Below are 21,361 nucleotides of genomic sequence, written 5' to 3' on the forward strand. Positions count from 1 at the left end.
AAGCCTAGTGGACTCTCCCATCCTTCTAAGTTGGATCAATGTATTTCCCAAATTAGGGATGTCTAGTATATTTATTTCTAATATGTCTTACAGAAATTTATTGAAGCAAACAGCGAAGACCCTGATGAGACGCCGCATCATGCGGCGTCTCATCAGGGTCTACGCTGTTTGCAAAGGCCTTTTTTTCTAGACGCTAGGCATAAAAGGGTTAATAAACCATACTAACCCCTAGTGTACTATCTGAATTGAGAAAAACCTAAATGGAATCACTACAAACTTTGTCAATAAAATGTTTATAAAAAAAGATTACGAGCATGTTTGCGCTCTTAGGGCAAATCAATTTCACTCACGCAAAAAGGTCAGTAAGGCGTCGTTTTACTACAGACTGGTGTTTTTCATAGTTCGGCGGTATGGTTTAGTGTTGGCCTTTGAGTGAGCTGAGATGTAGACTGGTCTTGTAAAATCACGTTTTTGAAATGATGACAGACAAACAGTTTACGCTTCTGCATTCTTATGTATGATTACCTGCATGATGTATGATGCAATGTTTCATACATTAATGAATACCGGTACGATGACTGTTCAAGGTTGACAATTATTGCACCCAATTTAAATTAGTCGTTACATTTTACGTCGTCCTATATTTTAATTCTTAAAATCAATTCTGATATCTCTGTAAAGATCTGCGTTATTGTAGATAATTGAAATAAAATATTTACATTATATCGTCTGACGAGAGATTTTCCCTTTGATTTTTAAATTTCAATTTTATTAGAAGCTCATAGAAAACTTCAAAGGAATTCAAATAACTGAATTTTGAATTTCACAATGTCATGCTTTATCGAACGCGTAGCATTTCGCTGATACTTCGCGATAATTGTTTTGCATTTTGAATGAAAGGTCGCCATGTTTGGACAGGCTAAGCCCTATTTTGGGTAAATAATTAAAGGTGCACTTGTCGAATATGGGTCCTGTTACGCATTTGTACTACACATACACGTATTATTTAAATAGAAACTCCCATCTACAACGGGATCAGGAGCATCAGCATAATAAAACGTTTATTGATCTTATTGCTATTTTAAAGAATGCTACAATTATTTGGCATGCATTGTATTAATAATGGATTCTAGAAATTCTACTAGTTTTGACATCAGTTGGAAGTGTTCAAACGGTGACACTAATTTATGGCGATATTTAAATATAGGCGCAGCTAGATTATATAACAGAATTCGTCTCCATTTGAGCAACTGATCAAGAACAACATTTAAAAAAAAAACATATAAACAGGAAAGAGTGGAAATTACATATTTCGTTATCGAGTTATGATCAGGATGCGTAGTCCATTTGAATATCACATGATTTTCCGGGCCCTTTATATCATACACAAGTTAAACGGGAACTTTATTAACAGTCATGGAACGTTTAGAGCATTAGGCAAAGTTTTAAATATTTTATAGAACTCGAGTTGTTATTGGCCTCAGAAAACTGTATAACAAAATTAAACAATTTAGAAACGACTGTGCAAATACGGTCTCTGATGACGTCAATCAAGTCACAATGAGCTATCCGTTACTTCAAAGTACCTTTGCCCACAAATTATAAATGTTTTTATTCGTCAGGCTTATGTTACAATTTTATAGAACCCTGTGACAATTTCAAACACAGCGTCAATGAACAAGTACTAGGATCAATATTGATCATATTTATTTCACTGAATAATTGTTGAAGATTCAATTCTAAACCGAACCTTTTAGTGTTGTATGTTCAGCTTTATTGCATATGCGACCACAGAAGTGCATATTTACACTGGGCCATAATGGCCTCTAAGGAGTGTGCTTAACCGCGTTTCAAATACGGCGAGTTGGCTGTGGGTTTATGCGATATTGACCCCGAAAATTTGTGTTTATTTTTCGGCGCTTCAATTGATTTTCGTAAAATTGACAATTCTTCCATTTGCTTTGCGATCTCGCGGCGTTAAGGTATTTGTTCTGAACTATAAAGAAATGTTACGCTTTTGTGATAAAGTGGGAATTTATGAGATCGCACGTCTGTGAAAATTTCATTTCATGGACTGAATTCAGTTGGTTGTAAAAGGAGTCATTAGTGAAATATGCGGTAGCAGCTGGAGAAGTGTGAGAATTAATTTGCCATATGATTTATGTAAGTACTTAAAAGATTTAATACATTGATTATGTCATAGATTAGCCTTTCCACTTTTTCTCGAAAAGTCCTGTTTGTTTATAGGATTTTCTATGTGAATTTCACGTTACTTCGCCACAAAATCATATAAAAACGCGCGACAATTAAAACGCATTTAGCAAACAAATCATCTTTGTAGATCATCATCGACTTGTCTTCTTCTTAAACTTAAAAGGAATCACAAGGTCCAAAATCTCTCACTTGATGAAACGTTTTATACTAAGTGTGACAATGTTTATTATGTGTTTGTTTTTTCGTAAATTATGATTTGTATTTCCTTCAAACGCATATTGAAAGTGTATGCTTACGTTTATAACAATGAGCTTGGTGTGCCTAAGTAAAAACGTGTTTCTAATAATTTAAAATCCTGAAAAATGGTTTTCTTAAAATATATTGTATTTAATACGTTTTATTTGTGGAGGTACAAAACACACGAGTAAATAGTAATTGTGTTCTGATAGCATATCTAACCTTGGTAAAAAAGAATGCAGCGAATGTTACATTATCAAAGAAAACAGGATGTAAGACTCAATTTAGCCTCGTGGCCTCCTCCAAAGCACATTCACAAACTAGTCGGGAAATAGTCACCAGAAACCAGCTTTATCAATGACATAGTTGGAACCCTGAAAGTATTCTACAATATTTTAATGATATCTATATTTGCTGTAATACATACTTTATTGTACCCATGTGGTATGGTCTAAATAGCTCATACTACAAACGCACCGTATCATTACCGTAATACTTATTTAAACGCGGAATGATGACATGCGTTTCATTTTTAAATAATGTATGCATCCACGTCAAAGTATGGAATTTGAAACAATATTCGGTTATCATTCGTGCTTAGTCTGGAATGCGGTTGACACGTTCACAAAGTTTTTAACTACTTTCACATTCGGATACATGACAGCAATTCTTCAAATATCCGAACGGCAAAATCTTTGCCATGGAGTCCAAATCGTCGCTTGACCTTTCAACTGTGAAAGGGGCTTTGAGGAGGCTTTGTGCTATGATAGGTCATCAATTAGGGACTTACCTGGGATTAAAGGGGCTTAAATTTGAGGGGAACGCGGGGTGAAGACAAAAGGTGGACCATCGTTCGAAGGATTTATACACATTTGATGTGGCTGACAATAGGTCACTTTGAAGCCTTGTGGTTTGTATCTGAACAGGTTTGGTAGATAGTAATACGGATGAATGTGGATTCTGTGATTCAGAGATGAAAGATGTATTGTCTGTTGATGCTTATTGTAACCGTTTAATCTTTTGTTTAATTGTAGACACGTTACTTAGTAAATGCATTGTATAAAATCCTCTTGACGGGTTGTGGCCTTTGTTCTGTTGTATCAAACATACTTACATTATGTTTAAGAGTACGTTTTCTGTTTGAAAATCATGATGTATGAGGATATCGTAACAGCTTGCTCATGGCTTATCGTTATCTTCTTGTATTTATAATATTTACTTTGAAATTGAATAAAAATAATGTTCATTAAGAACAACGCATATTTGCGAATGATCTTGTCTTTGGTCATAAGTTGAAATATGAGTCGTGTTCTGAGAAAACTGGGCTTAATGCATGTGAGTAAAGTGCCAGATTAGCTTGTGCGGACTGCACTTTCCGCCTAAACTTGATTTTCGGTAAGGATGGATTTCCTTGAAACTAAAAATACCATAAAAGCGAAAAGTGTCGGGACGACACTTTGCGCACATGCATTAGGCCCAGTTTTCTCAGAACGTGGCTCATATATTCAAATTATTCAAATGAATGTGGTTACATAAATAAAACGATAAACAATATTTATAGATAGCAGGTATCGCGCCTTGTAGGTTTAAAGAAGATTACGTTTAGTCCCTTGAAAAACTTGTTAAACTGTATCAAAACTGTAAAGGTAGATAGATCATTTTCTATGATTCATGTAAGCAAGTTACCATTCCTGTTTCCTTGGGAGGGTTTCCAGATTTCTGTTTAGAGTAAAATCATTATGCCAATCATTTAGCTCGTTAAGCAAAATGGAAACAAAGTACATATGGTAAATTTTACTATGATTATGCACATATATTCAACAATTATTCAACAATTATTCACAGAAACAACTTAGCAACCCAGATGGGCATTCTTGGTACCATTTCAGTCGACTCCGGTCGGTGGTATATTTAATTTAAGAAATGCCAATACATCTAGGAAACATTTCAATTAATTTTGCAGCAACGCACATACTCAGTTACTATGCAAAGATTAGGCACGTTTCACTTTGACAAATGCATTAGAGTTAAAACAAAGGCGACATGATCAAGATAGATCTAAATGTGATTAATACATTCTCGCAAAGTCTGCTAAGGTTTGAACTGATCCAGTATGGAATAATTGTCAAAACGTCGCTTATATACGATACATCTTGATCAATCTTTAAGATTTTCGGTTAGATGATACTTACTTTCAAATCAAAAATTTCGTTCAAAGCGGAAAGTTTTGTCCGTAAATTTGTATTTGCAGAATGCACACGCTAATCTTGTACGACATTTTACGCACATGCATTAAGCCCAAATTTAAAAAAACGCGGCTCGAATAATAAAGGGTTTGAACCACTTTTCGTCGGTAAACTCGGGGAAAAAACATATTACTAACACGGCGTACGAAATTCGCTTATAAGTTTTAAATCGGGTATGTTCTAATGTAAGCGCGATATATTTTGCTCCCAAAAGGTCCAGGTGATGCTTAATTTGGTTTGCTAAACTTTTTCTTATGATACCACTAGTATTGATATACTTCAAAATAGTATAGTTCTGTTCGAAAATACGAAAAAAAACTATTCAACATGTCCCTTTAACGAAGGTTAACACTTTCATTACATGTATTTATGATGCATTATACCATGTTTGAGCACTAACTGTTTCCAATAGATTTCTTAACAGTATTACAATGCTAGTTTTTTACATCAAACTCACTACCTGCTTACATATTTACCAGACCATGACATATTTGGTTAGTGCAAGTTGACTATGTAATAAAAACTGTAAACGTGTTTTAAATTATATCTTCCAAATACCCGACTTAAAAATCTCTCACGATTTATTTCAACCTTTATCTTAAATACGTAACGTGTTTAACATTAAAATATCGTATATGCGCGAATCTCTATTATTCAGACCGTTACTGAAATTCATTGTTGGACTAATTACATTAATCAGTATATAGTGTGAGACAATCAATTTTACAATTGGTAAAAGCATTATGTTATAAGGATCTTGTATCCTGCACCATTAATTTCTCTCATCAATCTAAGATTGCATTGAGGGCGTCAAAATAAAAAGCGGAAAAATGATATTTGATCTAGTTTTGATTTAGAACGAATCGTTCGTGACTGATATTGCAATTTAGTCCACCCACTAATGATGGAAAATAAGGATACCGGATATTAGTATCTTACAAATGATCATTGAAGCAAACGAAGAAACGATCAAAGGACGAGAGTGAAACACGAGCACCTTGAAATTCAAATATAGTAAATGGATGGCAGGTAATGACGATATTCGTACGGCTGATTATGAATGCGATAATGCCTCTTATATGTCTAATTATAATGACAATTACATATTACACCCATTTATGCCTAGCGTCCAAAAAAGGTCTTGGCAAACAGCGTTAACCCAAATGAGACGCCGCATGATGCGGCGTCTCATCTGGGTCTGCGCTGTTTGCTTAGAGGAATTTCTGTAAGAAATATTCTAAATATAGAAATAAATATACTAGACATCCCTAATTTTGGAAATAAATTGGTCCAATTTAGACGGATGGGAGAGTCCACTAGGCATAAATGTGTTAAGCATTTGATTTAATGTTGAGAAAACGGCTGTCATATTGTATGCTTACAATAAATAGCATGCGTATAATGAATTGTACGCTTATAATGAACTATTCATAAGGCAACTGATAATGTAAACTATGGTACACAAAACGTAGGCAGATGAAAGAAGTTATCAGTTTGCACCAAATATTACGAAAGTGATAGACATTAGGGTTGTAATATGTCATCACACTCTTTATTTGGTAAATCTAGTTGGGTTTCCGGGAATGCATAGACATGTGCAATTAATGACATGCGAACGATTTGTTATAAAAAAAGCTACGCATTAATTTTACATCTTGGTATCTGTGACAATATTCCATTCTGATACTAAAAAAGCTCAAACAAACGCTGAAAGTCTTGGTAACGGGTAAGAGCCTTGTAAGTTCCAAGTCACGTCACGTCCAAGTCAGCGTCTGTTCCTCTCAACAAGGCACTCCGGTCTCAAACAGGTCAGATAATGCCCCTCTAAGTCTCCGCATTGAGATGAGAGTCCGTATTGTTTTTCCGCTTTATAGTTCGATCGAAAAACTTTATTAAATAGATAACAACAAATCGTGTTTAAATATTTATATAAAAACATGTTCAATAACATAGCTCTTGTTGTCTCCATTTTGTGCTTCGAGGATCATTTAACAAAAGGAACTCAAATGGTTACGGCTTTATCAATGCATTAATGGGAATATGTTGTTCGAGTTGAATTGTCCTATACATATTCAGACACCTGAGCAGGTTGCGTCTATTGCGATGTGATTTTAGATGAAATGCTAATTTTACGATACACTGGGCTATTGTTATCCGGGATTTATTGCGTGCACAAATGCGAAGTATTCAAATGTACAACGGTTTTATTGCGCAAAGGTATTGATGGTTGTATTACCCATGTATTATCCATTTTAACGGAGGGCTTCATACAGGATAAGATGAAACGAAAATGCTTCTTTATAATGAATGCGTAAAATGTGGGTAGACGTTCACAAGACAGCAGCATTTTAAACGAAAATTGAGATTGAAAAAAAAACACGACACTACTTTACAATCCCCCCCCCCCCCCCCTCAAACTTAAAAAAAGGATTGTGGAAGATGAACATGATTGTATTTGTGGATAAAAACATAACTTGTATGTGTGCGTGGCACTCAATTTTACCTTTTATCCTGCACTGATCACAATTTTAAAAAAGGCGCATTTGAATCTGGGTAACGAGTGCGTCGACTGTGAATATTAGTGTACCGTAACCTGAAATGGAAAAACGTAGGTCACACGATCTATTCTCTCGAAATAGCTACATGGAAACTATACAAATGTTGCTTCTGTATACAGACTAAATAATATTTTTGATTTGACGTTTTGGGTTTGTATTGAAAAATCTTAACCATTATGTGTTTCAGTTGGCAAAATATGATCAACTTTAAAAACACGATAAATAAATCCAGGGCATGAAAGTAAAAAGACACAATGTCAGTATAAAATCCCGGTCAGGAGTTTTCTGGTGCATAGTTGTTGACAAAAGAATACCCTATCAAATTCAGTTATTTCACAACGTAGTGCACTCCTGGTTGTCCCGAGGCAAATTGCATGTATTTTCTTTATATTGAGCCGCGTTCTGGGAAAACGGGGCTTAATGCATGTGCGTACAGTGCAGGGACGACACGTTCTGTATTGAGTGGATTTTCGTTTGGAACGACTTATTTAAAGTTTCATCCCAAAAAAGGCGGAAAATATCGTCCATAATTAGCCTGTGCGGACTACATCGGCTAATCTGAGACTACACTTGACGCTCATGCATTTAGCCCCGTTTTCACAGAGCGAGGCTCATATTCAAGTGTACATATTCTATGTGAAACATCATTCGTGCTGAAGATCTTAACGGTATGACATAAACATTGGGCCTATCAGATTACCCTGATCTGCATACTGTAGCACGCATCAGCTCGCTGTCTCAGTTGATTATCAATCTGGAACGCAATCTGTTGTGGACACGAGGATGAGGGAATTCCACGCATTAACGCGCCATTTTGATTTTATAGAGCAACAGCTTTGTTTTAAATTCGCACCCTCACCCTCCCGCCTGCCTATCCAAAATAAAACGACATCGAAGCCAGCATAATGAAAAGGCAAACCTTTTTACTCAGCTGTGCGCCGTTTACGACGCGACGCGTTCGTACGTATCTCGACGTTCGTTTCACACATGTTTTATGCTCAAATGCGAGGACCAGGTACTGGTCCCATCATCGTTGCAAAAGTCGCAATAATATTTTATAAATAACTGCAATTCTCACCTTCTTAGAGATGCAATAAACAATGTTTTGTATGAGGGCAATCATCTACAGTGTTGCAATTTTAAATTCAACAATCCTGCGCTTCCACAGATAGTTTGTGTCAGTATTGTTTTTACTAAATTATTATTTTACGGTTAGGGTTTTCTTATGCAGATAACAGTAAAGCAAGAAAATACCCAGTGGAAAGCTTTATCTACAAGTTTGATGATCCTCTCATTATCGATGTTCTCTGATCAATTGACATGCTCTTCCATGTATTCTTATATGAGCCTTGTTCTGAGAAAACTGGGCTTAATGCATGTGCGTAAACTTTCCGCCTAAACTTAATTTTCGGTAAGGAGGGACATCATTGAAACTAAAAGTACTGCACAGGCTAATCTGGGACGACACTTTACGCATATGCATTAAGCCCGGTTTTCTCAGAACGCGGCTCATATCTTTTTCATCTGCAGTATTAAGTAATCATAAATATAGCCTCGCTCTCGGAAAACGGGGTTTAATGCGTGTTCGCAAAGTGTCGTCCCATATGAGCCGGTGGAGTCTTCTTGGCGAAAACGTAGGCGTAAAGTGTCGCCGTTGAATTGCCTGTGCTGACTGTACAGGTTATATTGGGACGACATTTTGCGATGATGTATTTTACCCCCTTTTTTCCATAATGAGGTTCATTTATTCATATTAATTAGCAATCTCCGCGTGTGGTTGTCACCTTTTACTTTATCGGCGGTAATGTTCACACTTTTATATGCTTAGATTATCATAATCAATCAATGATGCACAGGTCTACATCTGACACCACTGAAATGCGTTCGTTACAAGTCGTGATAAATAAATTGTACGATGCGTAATTTGTAACGGATAGTGATATCAGATGTAAATTAAGTGCGCAATCGTTTTGTAATTTCGTTGATCTTAATCTTGTTTTGAATAGCGATAAAGAACATAACTTTTGTCATAGACTTGTACAAAGTATATAGTTCAAATAACATAAATATGCAATACAAATAAGCAAGTCTCATTTGATAGGTAGCAAGAGCCGTATAAATAAACAACAACAACAACAACAATGTAATTAATGTGTTGAGAAAATATGTATGTTCAATATTTGACGGTGGTAGCATAACCTTACAGTGCAATCAAACAAACTGTTATTCTGTTTTAGATGTGCATTTCCTTCGTGTTTTTTTTTTTCAAATAAATGAGTGCGTTTTCAATTGTTCGATTTAAATTTTTAAAATACCGAAGCATTGTATTGTACAGAAGAACAAAGTCCACGTTCTGTTGTTACTATTATAATTTGTGTTAAATTTTCATCAAAATACATTTTTTTTATAAGTTATATACATATACTTATGTTAAAGTAACACAAATGGTATTGTTTATCTTATACCGTTTAAGTTGAGAACATGAACATTAAATTTAACAATTTGATAAGATAATAGTCCATATCTTATAACAGGCAGAATACCGTTTATGACTATGTTTACATGACACGTTGTAGACTATCAAATATTGATTGGTGTCGCAAAATTTAGGATCTTATCTGTCAGTTTATTGCACATTTTCCAATCAGACTGACATTAATCATTATACGCATAGAAATGAGCGACGTTTTATGTGTTATAAATACTGGATTATACGAATTGTAACATACATTACAAGTTCAGATCAGACACTTGTATTGCTATTAAAGCCGGGGTAATCCAGAACGGTATTTAACATTTATTCACACCGAATCAGTGTCAGAGCATGTGATAGGTAAAAGCTGCGAGAGTTGTAAAGCTGAAATTAGAAAGGTTAGGTAAAACGATTGCATTGCAGCCCTAATCACAGATATATCGTGGGATTATAAAGAGATATATAGCATTGAATTTGTGGGTACGTTTACTGGCAAAGTGAATAAAACTTCGCAAGTTTGTGAGTGGATAATTTATTAGTGACTCCTGATATTATTACTACTGCTGCTATTTCTACCTTACCACTACTGCTTCTACTTTTTATTTAACCATCGATTTCTTCTTGTTTGATTTGATTAACTTTATTTATTATCTTAAACCATCAAATATAATTATTATGTTTGTGAAAAGGGGATTCGGTGCATGTGCGTAAAATGTCGTCCGTGATTAGCCTGTGCAGTCCGCAAAGGCTAATCAGGGACGACACTTTCCGCTTTTAAAACACTTTCATTTTAAAGAAAGTCTCTTCTTTGCAAATATCCAGTTTGGCCGGAAAGTATCGTCCCTCATTAGCCTGTATGAACTTCACAGGCTTATTTGGGACGACACTTTACGCACATGTATTAGACGCCATTTTCACAGAGCACGGCCCATATATATACGTACAAATCACAGTAATAATACCACTATCAAACATCCCCGGCTTCGTTTGTTAAGGCGATAAGGATCAATCGATTCATATCTATTAACTATTTATTTAACAGATAACAATACAGGTCTGTGTTTATTTAATTGTTTATACGACATGTTTTTATATATTTTCAAGATCAACAGTGGTCAACAGGCTACCGCATTGGTCATCTTTGACCGGAACCCACTAGATTAAATTCATCGACAACAGCCCCTTGGGCAGGCGACATCACGTCCGGGGAATAATAAAGTTACTTTACAACAAAAGCATTCTCAAACGTATCAGATAAACCCAGTCCAAAACGGAGTCGTTATTTATTATCTTTAAAATCAACATTGTCTGTAGATACGACTTGCTTCATTCAATCGGGCGCTGTGGCCCAAAACAAAAGACGCCTCTGCGAATCTCAATGAAAACTGGGTGCAACTAAGCGCGACGTCGCTTGCATGAAAGATTCACATAAAGATAAGACAGGACTAGCTGATAACGAAGAAGCGATCAGTGAAGCTATCGGAGATAAACAACATTGTGGGAAAAACAATGGAATATATAGGGTAATTGAGGAGTAGCATTTCAAGTTTTAACGATTTAAGTAGAATTTCACAATTTAACTCCTTGATGCAATCAATGGATGCGCGATAGAGAAAAGAAACACGATAAAAGGCCAGCAATTTCGCGACTCTTTGTGCACGAGCCCGGTAGTGCGGTTTACAAGAGGGGATGTGTCACACTGAGTGAAAGACGAGGATGGTTTATGTATTTGCACACTTTTGTTCAATCAGGAAATTAATTTTAAGCCGTGTTTCGAGAGCTGGATGTACACACAATAATCGGAATTGATTTACTGTACGTGGATTTCGCTATAACAGGTACATACTGTTTGTTTACATTAGTAGTAGTAGTAGTAGTAGTAGTAGTAGTAGTAGTAGTAGTAGAAGTAGTAGTAGTAGTAGTAGTGGTGGTAGTAGTGGTGGTAGTAGTGGTGGTAGTAGTAGTGTAGTAGTAGTAGTAGTAGTAGTAGTAGTAGTAGTAGTAGTAGTAGTAGTAGTAGTAGTAGTAGTAGTAGTAGTAGTAGTGGTAGTGGTAGTAGTGGTAGTGGTAGTGGTAGTAGTGGTAGTGGTAGTAGTGGTAGTAGTGGTAGTAGTAGTAGTAGTAGTAGTAGTAGTAGTAGTAGTAGTAGAAGTAGTAGTAGTAGTAGAAGTAGAATTAGTAGTAGTAGTAGTAGTAGTAGTAGTAGTAGTAGTAGTAGTAGTAGTAGTAGTAGTAGTAGTAGTAGTAGTAGTAGTAGTAGTAGTAGTAGTAGTAGCAGTAGTAGTAGTGGTAGTAGTAGTAGTGGTAGTAGAAGTATAGTAGTAGTAGTAGTAGTAGTAGTAGTAGTAGAAGTAGTAGTGGTAGTGGTAGTGGTAGTAGATGGTAGTAGTAGTAGTAGTAGTAGTAGTGGTAGTAGTGGTAGTAGTAGTAGTAGTAGTAGTAGTAGTAGTAGTAGTAGTAGTAGTAGTAGTAGTAGTAGTAGTAGTAGTAGTAGTAGTAGTAGTAGTAGTAGTAGTAGTAGTAGTAGTAGAAGTAGTAGTAGTAGTAGTAGTAGTAGTAGTAGTAGTAGTAGTAGTAGTAGTAGTAGTAGTAGTAGTGGTATGTGCTATTCAAGTAATACTTCTGTTAACCAAATAAGGCTTATGTTAAATAACCCTTGTAAATAGTTGACTTGTCTAGAAAGATGAGTCGACTTACTAATATAATTGTAGCATTATATAGCATTGCATTACTAAACAGTATACATTTAATTGACGTTCTTAAGTTTATGGACCATTGTTCGGACTTAAAATGGACCCGAGTCGTCATTTGAAGACGCACCTCATCTAGCGAGTGATATTAATATAGCTTTAATAGCTTTAATGGGCGATACAGACGCATGTAGTCGCATTAAGTGATATTTACAAGGCGCTAGAAACCCGACTCTTGTATTCAAACCCGTTATCAAATTACTACCGCACCGAGTTGTATTTGAAAAGCCTTATTATTCGTGCATGACTTACAGGGTTTATTCAGCGTACTTTAGAATTGGATATATGTTTGTGTGTGAAGTATATATATAGATGCTCGTATGACATACATTGTTCTGTAACAAATGCATGCTTGTTCTTGATTTTTTAAACAACTTAAGAATATAACTTATGCATACATAATGATAAATGTTCGAGGTTTCTTTGAGGTTCAGCATATTTTACCGAAGTAAAGAAATAGTAAGTGCCTCGTGTAAATGATTTACTGAAGTTTGAAAGTCTTTAAAGTAGCGAATCTTAAGAGAAATAAACCCATTTATGCCTAGCGTCTAGAAAAAAGACCTTGGCAAACAGTGTAGACCCATATGAGACGACGCATGATGCTGCGTCTCATCAGGGTCTGCGCTGTTTGCTTAAAGGAATTTATGTTAGAAATATTCTAAATATAGAAATAAATATACTAAAAATCCCTAATTTTGGAAATAAATTGCTCCCATTTAGAAGGATGGGAGAGTCCACTAGGCATAAATGGGTTAAAATTCGCTGCGTTTCACGTTCGAAATCATAAATTGTAACAAACACAACAACAAAATTCAACTGCAAATAGAATTTGAGTATTTTATGAACAAAACAGACGATCAAGCAAGGTGCAATTTATTTATTATGCTTTTTAAAATGTGTTTATCTGAAAATAGGAATTCAGTTTTATGCTAAGAAAGGACGCTGAAGCCAAGGAATCAAGGCGCGACCCAAATGTTCACTCTTCACCTTGGCAATATTTGCCCTTCGATCTGGGAAAACGGGTCTTATTGCATGCTTCTTCATTTTATGTCAAAGACTAAAATAATAATAATAATAATAATAACATGCGTGTAAGGTGTCGACCCAGAATAGCCGCAGCAATCCGCACAGGATAATAAGGGACGAAACTTTCCGCTTTTATGGAAGTACTCATTTAAAAAAGTATTTTCTTAACGAAAATCCACGGGAAGCGTCGTCCATGATAAGCCTATGCGGATTGTAAGGCTAATCTGGGACGACACTTTCCGCACATGCATTAAGCCACGTTTTCTCAGAGCAAGATTCTTTTATGTTTTTGGGTAATCACTCAACTTGACCGATCCGATGGGATCAATTGAAACGGAATAATAGGATTGGATTGAAAAACAATGAGGTGACATAATTACCACTGTTCGTGCCCGCTGAACTAAAATCAGCGATATCGATTATCGATTGTAAGGCGTGAATTTCGTCTTCAATAGATTATTTCGTGTGTAGGATTAGTACGTGCTTACTGACGATTGAGACTGTTAATTATGTATCAAGACATATGTTGGAATGTTACTTTCATTGAGGTTCAAGATACCGAGTCTCGAAGGAACCCCTGGTTTAAACGTTTACTATGTTGGGAACAAAGTTTATTAAGATTCTCACGAGCCGATTTGATTGACCGTCAAGGTTTGTGGCTTTAAGCAAAGGCGTCATCTGCGTACATTTTAACATGCATATTAATTGTCATGTATAAGTCTTATAAGTCTCTTATAACTCATTCTATGAGTGGCCAATGTTATATCTTATTGTTTTTTATTTGCAAATCTGTGATAAATGCAAATATTGGATGAGACTATAATAAATAATAAATCTACAGGATAATATTAATCCCCAATCATTACAGATAATTAAGAACGTGAGTGACCTTTTAAGTAAAGGTTTTGCTACTGGAAATTATTGGCACACTTTAATTACCTTTTGCATACAATTGGCAACTGTGATTTTGCTACCAAAAAATAAAACTACTTTAATTAAATTTGTTTGGCCTCAAAAACTTTAAACCAAAAACCGTGTCAAGATGATAACACTGACGGGTTTAGTAATAACATTTGTATGGCAAATTGAAAAGACACGAGTAAGTAATGCGACGTCTAATAGCTTATTAGGTCCCCACGTAATCTCTTATTGAAGTGGACAGATTGGAAAGTCTGATAACCAACATGTGAGAGATCTGATACGGCCAGAGAGAGCGGAGGCGTAACGGGCCTTTATTGGAGTCGGTGGAAGTTGTATAGTCATAACGAAATAATGGCCGAGGTTATTTTAGGGCGTGTTGTGAATAGAATTTTTAAAACAGTCGGAGAGTTAAATAGTTCATGTTAGCGGGCTTTAATTTAGTTATGGATCTATGACTTGATGTTGTGACACTTGTTGTAAGTGGTGTTCAATTATTTATCGTATTGTGGATATGGAGGCGAACAAATCGATGGGCGTCCTTTAAATGAAGTAAGTTTGAACTTCTATTCATCTAGTACATTGTTTTACTCTTAAAACAACTGCCGACATTGATTTTTCCATTAATTATTCATTTAATCTAGAATGTTGTTTTACTCCTTAAACTACTGTCGATCTTTCTACCTCTACTTACTTTTCTATTTATAAAGAGCATTGTTTACTCCTATAGAAACTGTCGACATTGCTACTTCCATTAAATCCTACTACTAGTACTTCTTCTGCTACCACCACCATACCTATGATCATCACCACCGTTACCATGACTTTGAATAATACAACCGCAACTACCAATTAGCAATGTATCTTTACTATTAATAATTACATACGCATTATAAGAAACCTTTCACTTTATATATAAAAAAATAATTAAATACACTACGTCCGGAAAAGCAATATAAGGCACGCATTTTTCCATTGATCTTTTCACGCATGTCGTCTTGTGCAGACAGTGTGTTTACCTGACATGAGATCGATACCAGGTAAAGAGTTGAAAACAGTGAGCACAGCAATATCCCACGTGAGTAAAGCAGTTACATTTAGCTCCCTACTCGCGTAATCTGGGGTGTCTGATGAATAAACAAAAAACTAAACAGTGTCAGAAAAAATCAAACTGAATTGATTCGAAACATTGGACTTACGTTTAACTGAAGTGTTTCCTTGCTAAGAAATATGTTGAAAACCTGTTGGCGACATACATGGTAAATAATTACAAGGCTGGATATTTGATGTAACGTGAATGTACCGGTGTATATCGGTAAGCATCAATCTGAGATGTTTATTATTTGGATGTAATGTAAGTGCAAGATTATATCATAATTGTGTAACAAATTGTGTAACAAATACAAAAAAAATCAGTCTTTGCGAAGTTCAAATGTTATATGATAAGCCTTGCTGTTATTATTACACTTTTTCAAAGCTTAAGTACTTTAAGCATTGCAAGTATTGCTCTTGGAAATGTCAGTATTTTTTATGTCCCCCACCACTATAGTGGGGGACATATTGTTTTGTGCGCCAACTTTAACATTTGCAATAAATTTTGCTATATTGAAGATAGCAATTAAATATTTGGCATGCATTTGTATCTCATGGAGCTGCACATTTTGAGTGGTGAAAGGTCAAGGTCAAGGTCATCCTTCAAGGTCAAAGGTAAAAAAACTATGTGAAAGCGGCGCAGAAGGGGACATAGTGTTTCTGACAAACACATTTCTTGTTTCAGCATCTTTTTATGATGAGGATGATGATCATCATCATCATTATCATCATCCTCATCACCATTACCATCATCACCACCATCATCATCATCATCATCATCATCATCATCATCATCATCATCATCATCATCATCATCATCATCATCATCATCATCATCGTCGTCGTCGTCGTCGTCGTCATCATCATCATCATCATCATCAACAACATCATCATCATCATCATTGCAAGTTATGGATACTGATTTTAAATAAAGGAGAGCAAATGCCTTGGTTTAAAATTCTTCTTCAACTAACAAGAGGAGCTTAACTCTAAGACATCTAACAGGTAATCGGTCCTGAACAACAAAAACGCATATAATATTGACAGTACACAACATTTCTTGCAATCCAATTATAAAATGACAAGTACTCTTCTTTTAAACGGACAAGATAATCGCTTCTTTAATTTGTACAATGACAGTTTTTCAATTGTGACGTAAACCATAAATCTTGACTGCATTTGATGACCGAGGCCTCAGATTGAGTGTTATGTCCTAATTAGCAATTGCCAAAATTGAAGCATTTATCTACTTACGTTTAAATGTGTTGAAGTCGATATGAGTGGCTTTTGCTGATAAAAATTATCATTGTTTGTTTAGGAGCGAATTCGTTAAAGGCGCATCGCTTGTCAAGAAGTCTTTTAGTCTGTATGTCATTTGTCTCCTATTGGCACCAACAGTGTCGATCATTTTAAATTTTCGAAGTGGTATGACGCTTATATATATATGTATATACTGTATGGTTAAGTATTTTAGTGTGTATATCGGCGTGACAAAACAGTACGTACTTTGGTAAATTGTATTTGATCGAATGTTGATCTGATATATAGTATCGGTATAGTAATTATAATAATAGTAGCATTATAGTATTAATAATAGTATTGAACTATTGATGTTTGTAAAGTCTGAATTTCATGCGAATTTAGCTTACGTTCGGTTTCCGCCTGTCGAAACAACTGACTGTGTGTTTGAGTTAATAAACGGTCGGCAAAGGTGCCTTAAGGTGGCATAAATGGCAATCCTAGTATTTCGTGTTTTGCAGGGCATCGAAAACAAAAAAAGTGCATATTAATCTTATAATGCATGATTGGCATTAAAAAAACACCATAAGCTGTTTCTCACTTTAATTGCCTTAAAACAAATTCAGAGATTGGTATTAAACATTCATATCTATTGCATATCTTTGCATATCTATTGCACAATCAAAACTGTATCACGTATTAATACATTCTTTGACCTGGCTCATTTTCCCTTTTTTAAAGCGAGCAGATTTACTGTTTGGGGTATTCTTGTTTGGTTATCAGGCGCTTCTAATTTTAAAGTCAGTATATCGCTTAAACATGGCGGCCTTTCTGCCCATAATTACCTTCCATAACTCGATAGCATGTTTGTGAGCCTTTTATGTGAATTTCCGAATTTTCTACATGATTTACTCGCGAGTGCTTTACGATCGATATGTCAGAATTTTATCTCTCTTACCATATTCGCCCTTTGTGCATTTCGTCCCGTTATGCATGTTTTAGATAAAGATAAGCCTCAAAACATGTGAGAATATGAATAATGAAATGGCGATGTGAACTGAAATGTTGTGACTCGAAATATTCCGTCAATATTGTGTATGAGATATATGTTGAAGTGTAATTTTCAATTATAAATGCATATGTTTAAAACTTAAAAACATTGATATGAAATTTTAGTACAATCAATTAGTGTGAGCGGGTAAGTCATTGAAACATAATTTGAGTCTCACAGATAAATTGGATATATGGCTTTATAATTTTCAGGATTTTAAATCGCCAAAAGTTGCATATAATGGATATTTTAAAGAATGGTAAATGTTCAGTATTACTGTTTCCTCACAAATATCATAACTACAACGAAAATTGGCGAATCTGAAACATTTTTTAATTTTGTCAATTTACCAAAACGTGAAAAGGTCCCTTTAAGGTTCAGGTGTATTGTGTTCACGTTGTTTTCATCATTAGTTCCTTATGAAACCTATTGAAATATCAACATTTCTGAAATTATTTTATAGTTCTTAGGTAATACTACTGTTCTTAAACGTATGGCGTTGTCGAACGAAATTGATATTAATTAATTTATAACCCTGTGTTCCTTCTGTTTGCAGATCTGCCTTTGGTATTGTCATCCACCGTCACCAAGCCACTTGGCAGTCGACAAAAATGCCGGTCTTCGGGGCTTCGTGTCTGTCGTTTCGATGACGCGTTCGATATTTCACGTGACCGGAAGCGGAAGCGGCTACAACTTCACACCATTTAATGCAGGCGAAAGCCACCAGTGTGTGTTATGGGAACGGTATACCTTATCGCGAGCGGCGGAAGTTTCCTGTTGGAGACCATTTTGCAACTTTGTGTCGTCGGTACCCACAGTGGAGAATCGGACGCACTGTTCGCCGTGTTACTAGCCTTTGTAATGGCTCCGCTAATTTTTATTAATTTCGTTTCGGCCATTCAGGTCACTCGAACTAAGGATTTCACGGGAAAAGGATGTGGCAAAGCTGTCTGTATTGGGTTCCATTCCGTCCAAATCGGACTGCTGTGGCGTTCGTTTAAACTGTGGATATTGTACGACGAAAATGATTGGTTGGATTTTCTGCGCATGCGCTTGTTTCACTCAGGATTTCAGAGTCTTCCGTTTAGCGTTACGTTAGTGTACAGTATGTTTGTAAACGAATCAAAAAGCGCTCTGAATGTTGTCACAGTTTTGTTTTCAATGATCTCAGCCTCCGTTGCCATGGTAACATTTAGAACCGGAAGTAAAGTTTACGAGTCATCTGAATCGGACACTCGAGCCACAATAAACCGTTTTCGAGTTGGCACTTTTATGTTAACTCTTAGCACGTTACTAGTGTTGGTAGCTCGAGGTGAAGCCATAGTGCTGTTTATTGTGGCAAAAGCATATTGGATTGTGCTTCCGTTGGCATTACATTTCATCGTCCATCTTTTTATAGAAGTGTGCAACTTTTCGTGCTCCTCGGAGGCACTATTGGGTAAATTAATTAATGCAATTTTCATCTCATTCGTGAATATATTCGACATGATAGGTCAAGGGTATACCGGTGTGAAATGCTCATACGTGCTATATTATTCTGTGATGTTGATCGAAAATCTCGCTCTGAGTTTTTATTGGATGTTAACCGCGGACAACGGAAACGGTGATCAGAACAAACTTCTTGTTGTGCTAATAGTGATATTGTGTTTCGTCATCGGATTAATACTTAAATTCGCCAGTTGCGGATGCATATTTAATATTGAATCCGATATCCTTAGTGACGCATTTAATAATCCGGAATTAAAAGAAGAAAAGTTGTTTCAAAAGAACGAACAAGACAATCTAAACGAAGGACATAACGCTGATGCCTGCGACCACGTGCTTTTCGAGCGCGAACTTCCGGACGATGCGATTGCACATGTCAACACGGTCACATTGACGGTAGACTCCGCTCTTCACCCAGTGGAGGTCGGTCGCCGCTCCCGACCGACGACGCTTAGTAGTTCAACGTCGTCGTCTGCATTGACCGGTTCCGCACAGGAATACGTCAATCAAGGCTTCCTACGATCGCAGGGGAATCTGTCGGTGAGTTCCCAGCACACTCCCAGCAGCCATACACTCTCGTCAAGGCGACGGAGTCACAAAAACTCAGGGGAAAGTCAGGAAGTTTCTTTTGATAGCAGTAATAAGAGTGGCAGTTTAGGCGGGAAAAGAGAAAATACAAATATGGACCCTATTTTGAACAGAGCTAAATCGGTATCTCCAGTAAATATGAAAAATTCCAAAGAACACCTGCCTGACTTTAAGCATAATCGTATAGCTACTGTTAAACCAACAATTATTATATCTGACACAAGCAAACACGACACGTTACCCAAAAAGAACAATAAAACGCAAGCGTCCACGCTTGAGAAAGCCAGCAATCTAACCCTGGCGTCGTCGCAAAGTAAATACAGCAGAAACACCCACACGTTGACCGGAAGCGGGAAGTACTATGGGTATAACGGGTTTGAGGATCCATACAGGGAACAAAGGCAGCTTAATAAAAATCCTCGCAGCAATTACGCTCATGACCATCGTCATCAAGGTCACCCAGATCATTACCATCCACGTAATTACGCTTCGCACCATCGCCATTATCAAAATCGCCACCAAGATCATGCGCGTCACGGACATCATCGAAACATGGACTACTCGCTGGACTCCTCGGAACTTTACCCTTCTGTGACATCAGATACGTCCAGCGTCTCGACGTACAATGAACGCCGTGAGCGACGATGGCGTAAGGACAGAGCACGTGCGCAGAGAGCAAACCGAAGGCCAAAACATTTGAACCCTCGAGACGGCTACGCGACGGATGTGTCAAGTTCTGATTACCTCAGTTGTAACGATTATTCGATGGGAGATTCTGGTTCATGGACGTCGGAGTCGTCAGATTCTACGTCATCAGACGGTGCGGCGACGTGGCCTCCGTCGCAATCGGCAAATCTTCTGAAATCCTTCAACATTCCGGACAAGAAATCGTCAACGGAAAACATAATGCACTGGCTGGAAGCGATGGAGCAAGAATTCTCCGCCAATGACGTTTCGTTTTCCACGCTCAACGATCCGTCGGTGCCCAGCGACACCGACGTGAGTTTAAGTGCAATGCAGACGTTTGAAGTGAAAAAGGAGAAGAAGAAATTCCGGAAGCTTATGTCGAAGCCAAAGGGACTCCTGCTTAAATTCTCTAGTCTTAATTACAAAGGGAAAGAAAAGAAATTTCACGAAAGACCTTATCCTTTGAAGACAGTTCGTGACCCAAAAAGCGGAGATGGTAGTCATGACAACTTGGGTGAAAGCTCTAAGCGCTTCCATGACAACGGTGGTTTTGAAGGAAAATCGTTCGACAATAAGTCAACTTCCGTGCCTTTGCCTGTAGACAATGTTCAGGAGTCTATAGTATAATAGTGTTCTTTTAATAGATTTATATGAGTTGTTGTTGTGATTATTAATTGTTTTTTTTAATGCTAATAGTTTCTTAAAGACATCGTTGTTATGTTATAATTATGCTAAGAACAAAAGTGTATAAACATAAAAAGTTTATTCATCTAGTATATTACAGAATCAAAGAATGT

General features: G+C 36.5%; 1 protein-coding gene across 10 annotated transcripts; it reads left to right on the forward strand.

Moving 5' to 3' along the window:
* The first annotated feature begins 1,987 nt into the window (after positions 1 to 1,987).
* LOC127853402 (uncharacterized) lies at positions 1,988 to 21,327 on the forward strand. Of its 10 annotated transcripts, none has more exons than XM_052387922.1 (3): positions 1,988 to 2,163; positions 10,833 to 11,566; positions 18,361 to 21,327. In XM_052387922.1, the coding sequence occupies exon 3, from the start codon at positions 18,540 to 18,542 to the stop codon at positions 21,189 to 21,191; it is 2,652 nt and encodes an 883-aa protein (XP_052243882.1). In that variant the 5' UTR covers positions 1,988 to 2,163; positions 10,833 to 11,566; positions 18,361 to 18,539; the 3' UTR covers positions 21,192 to 21,327. The 10 variants fall into 10 exon arrangements, with proteins under 10 accessions (XP_052243882.1, XP_052243877.1, XP_052243878.1 ...); XM_052387917.1 differs by lacking the exon at positions 1,988 to 2,163 and adding an exon at positions 9,806 to 10,247; XM_052387918.1 differs by lacking the exon at positions 1,988 to 2,163 and adding an exon at positions 9,806 to 10,208.
* The last annotated feature ends 34 nt before the right edge of the window (positions 21,328 to 21,361 follow it).

Source organism: Dreissena polymorpha, chromosome 12, assembly GCF_020536995.1.
Source record: "Dreissena polymorpha isolate Duluth1 chromosome 12, UMN_Dpol_1.0, whole genome shotgun sequence".
NCBI classification, from domain to species: Eukaryota; Metazoa; Mollusca; class Bivalvia; order Myida; family Dreissenidae; genus Dreissena; species Dreissena polymorpha.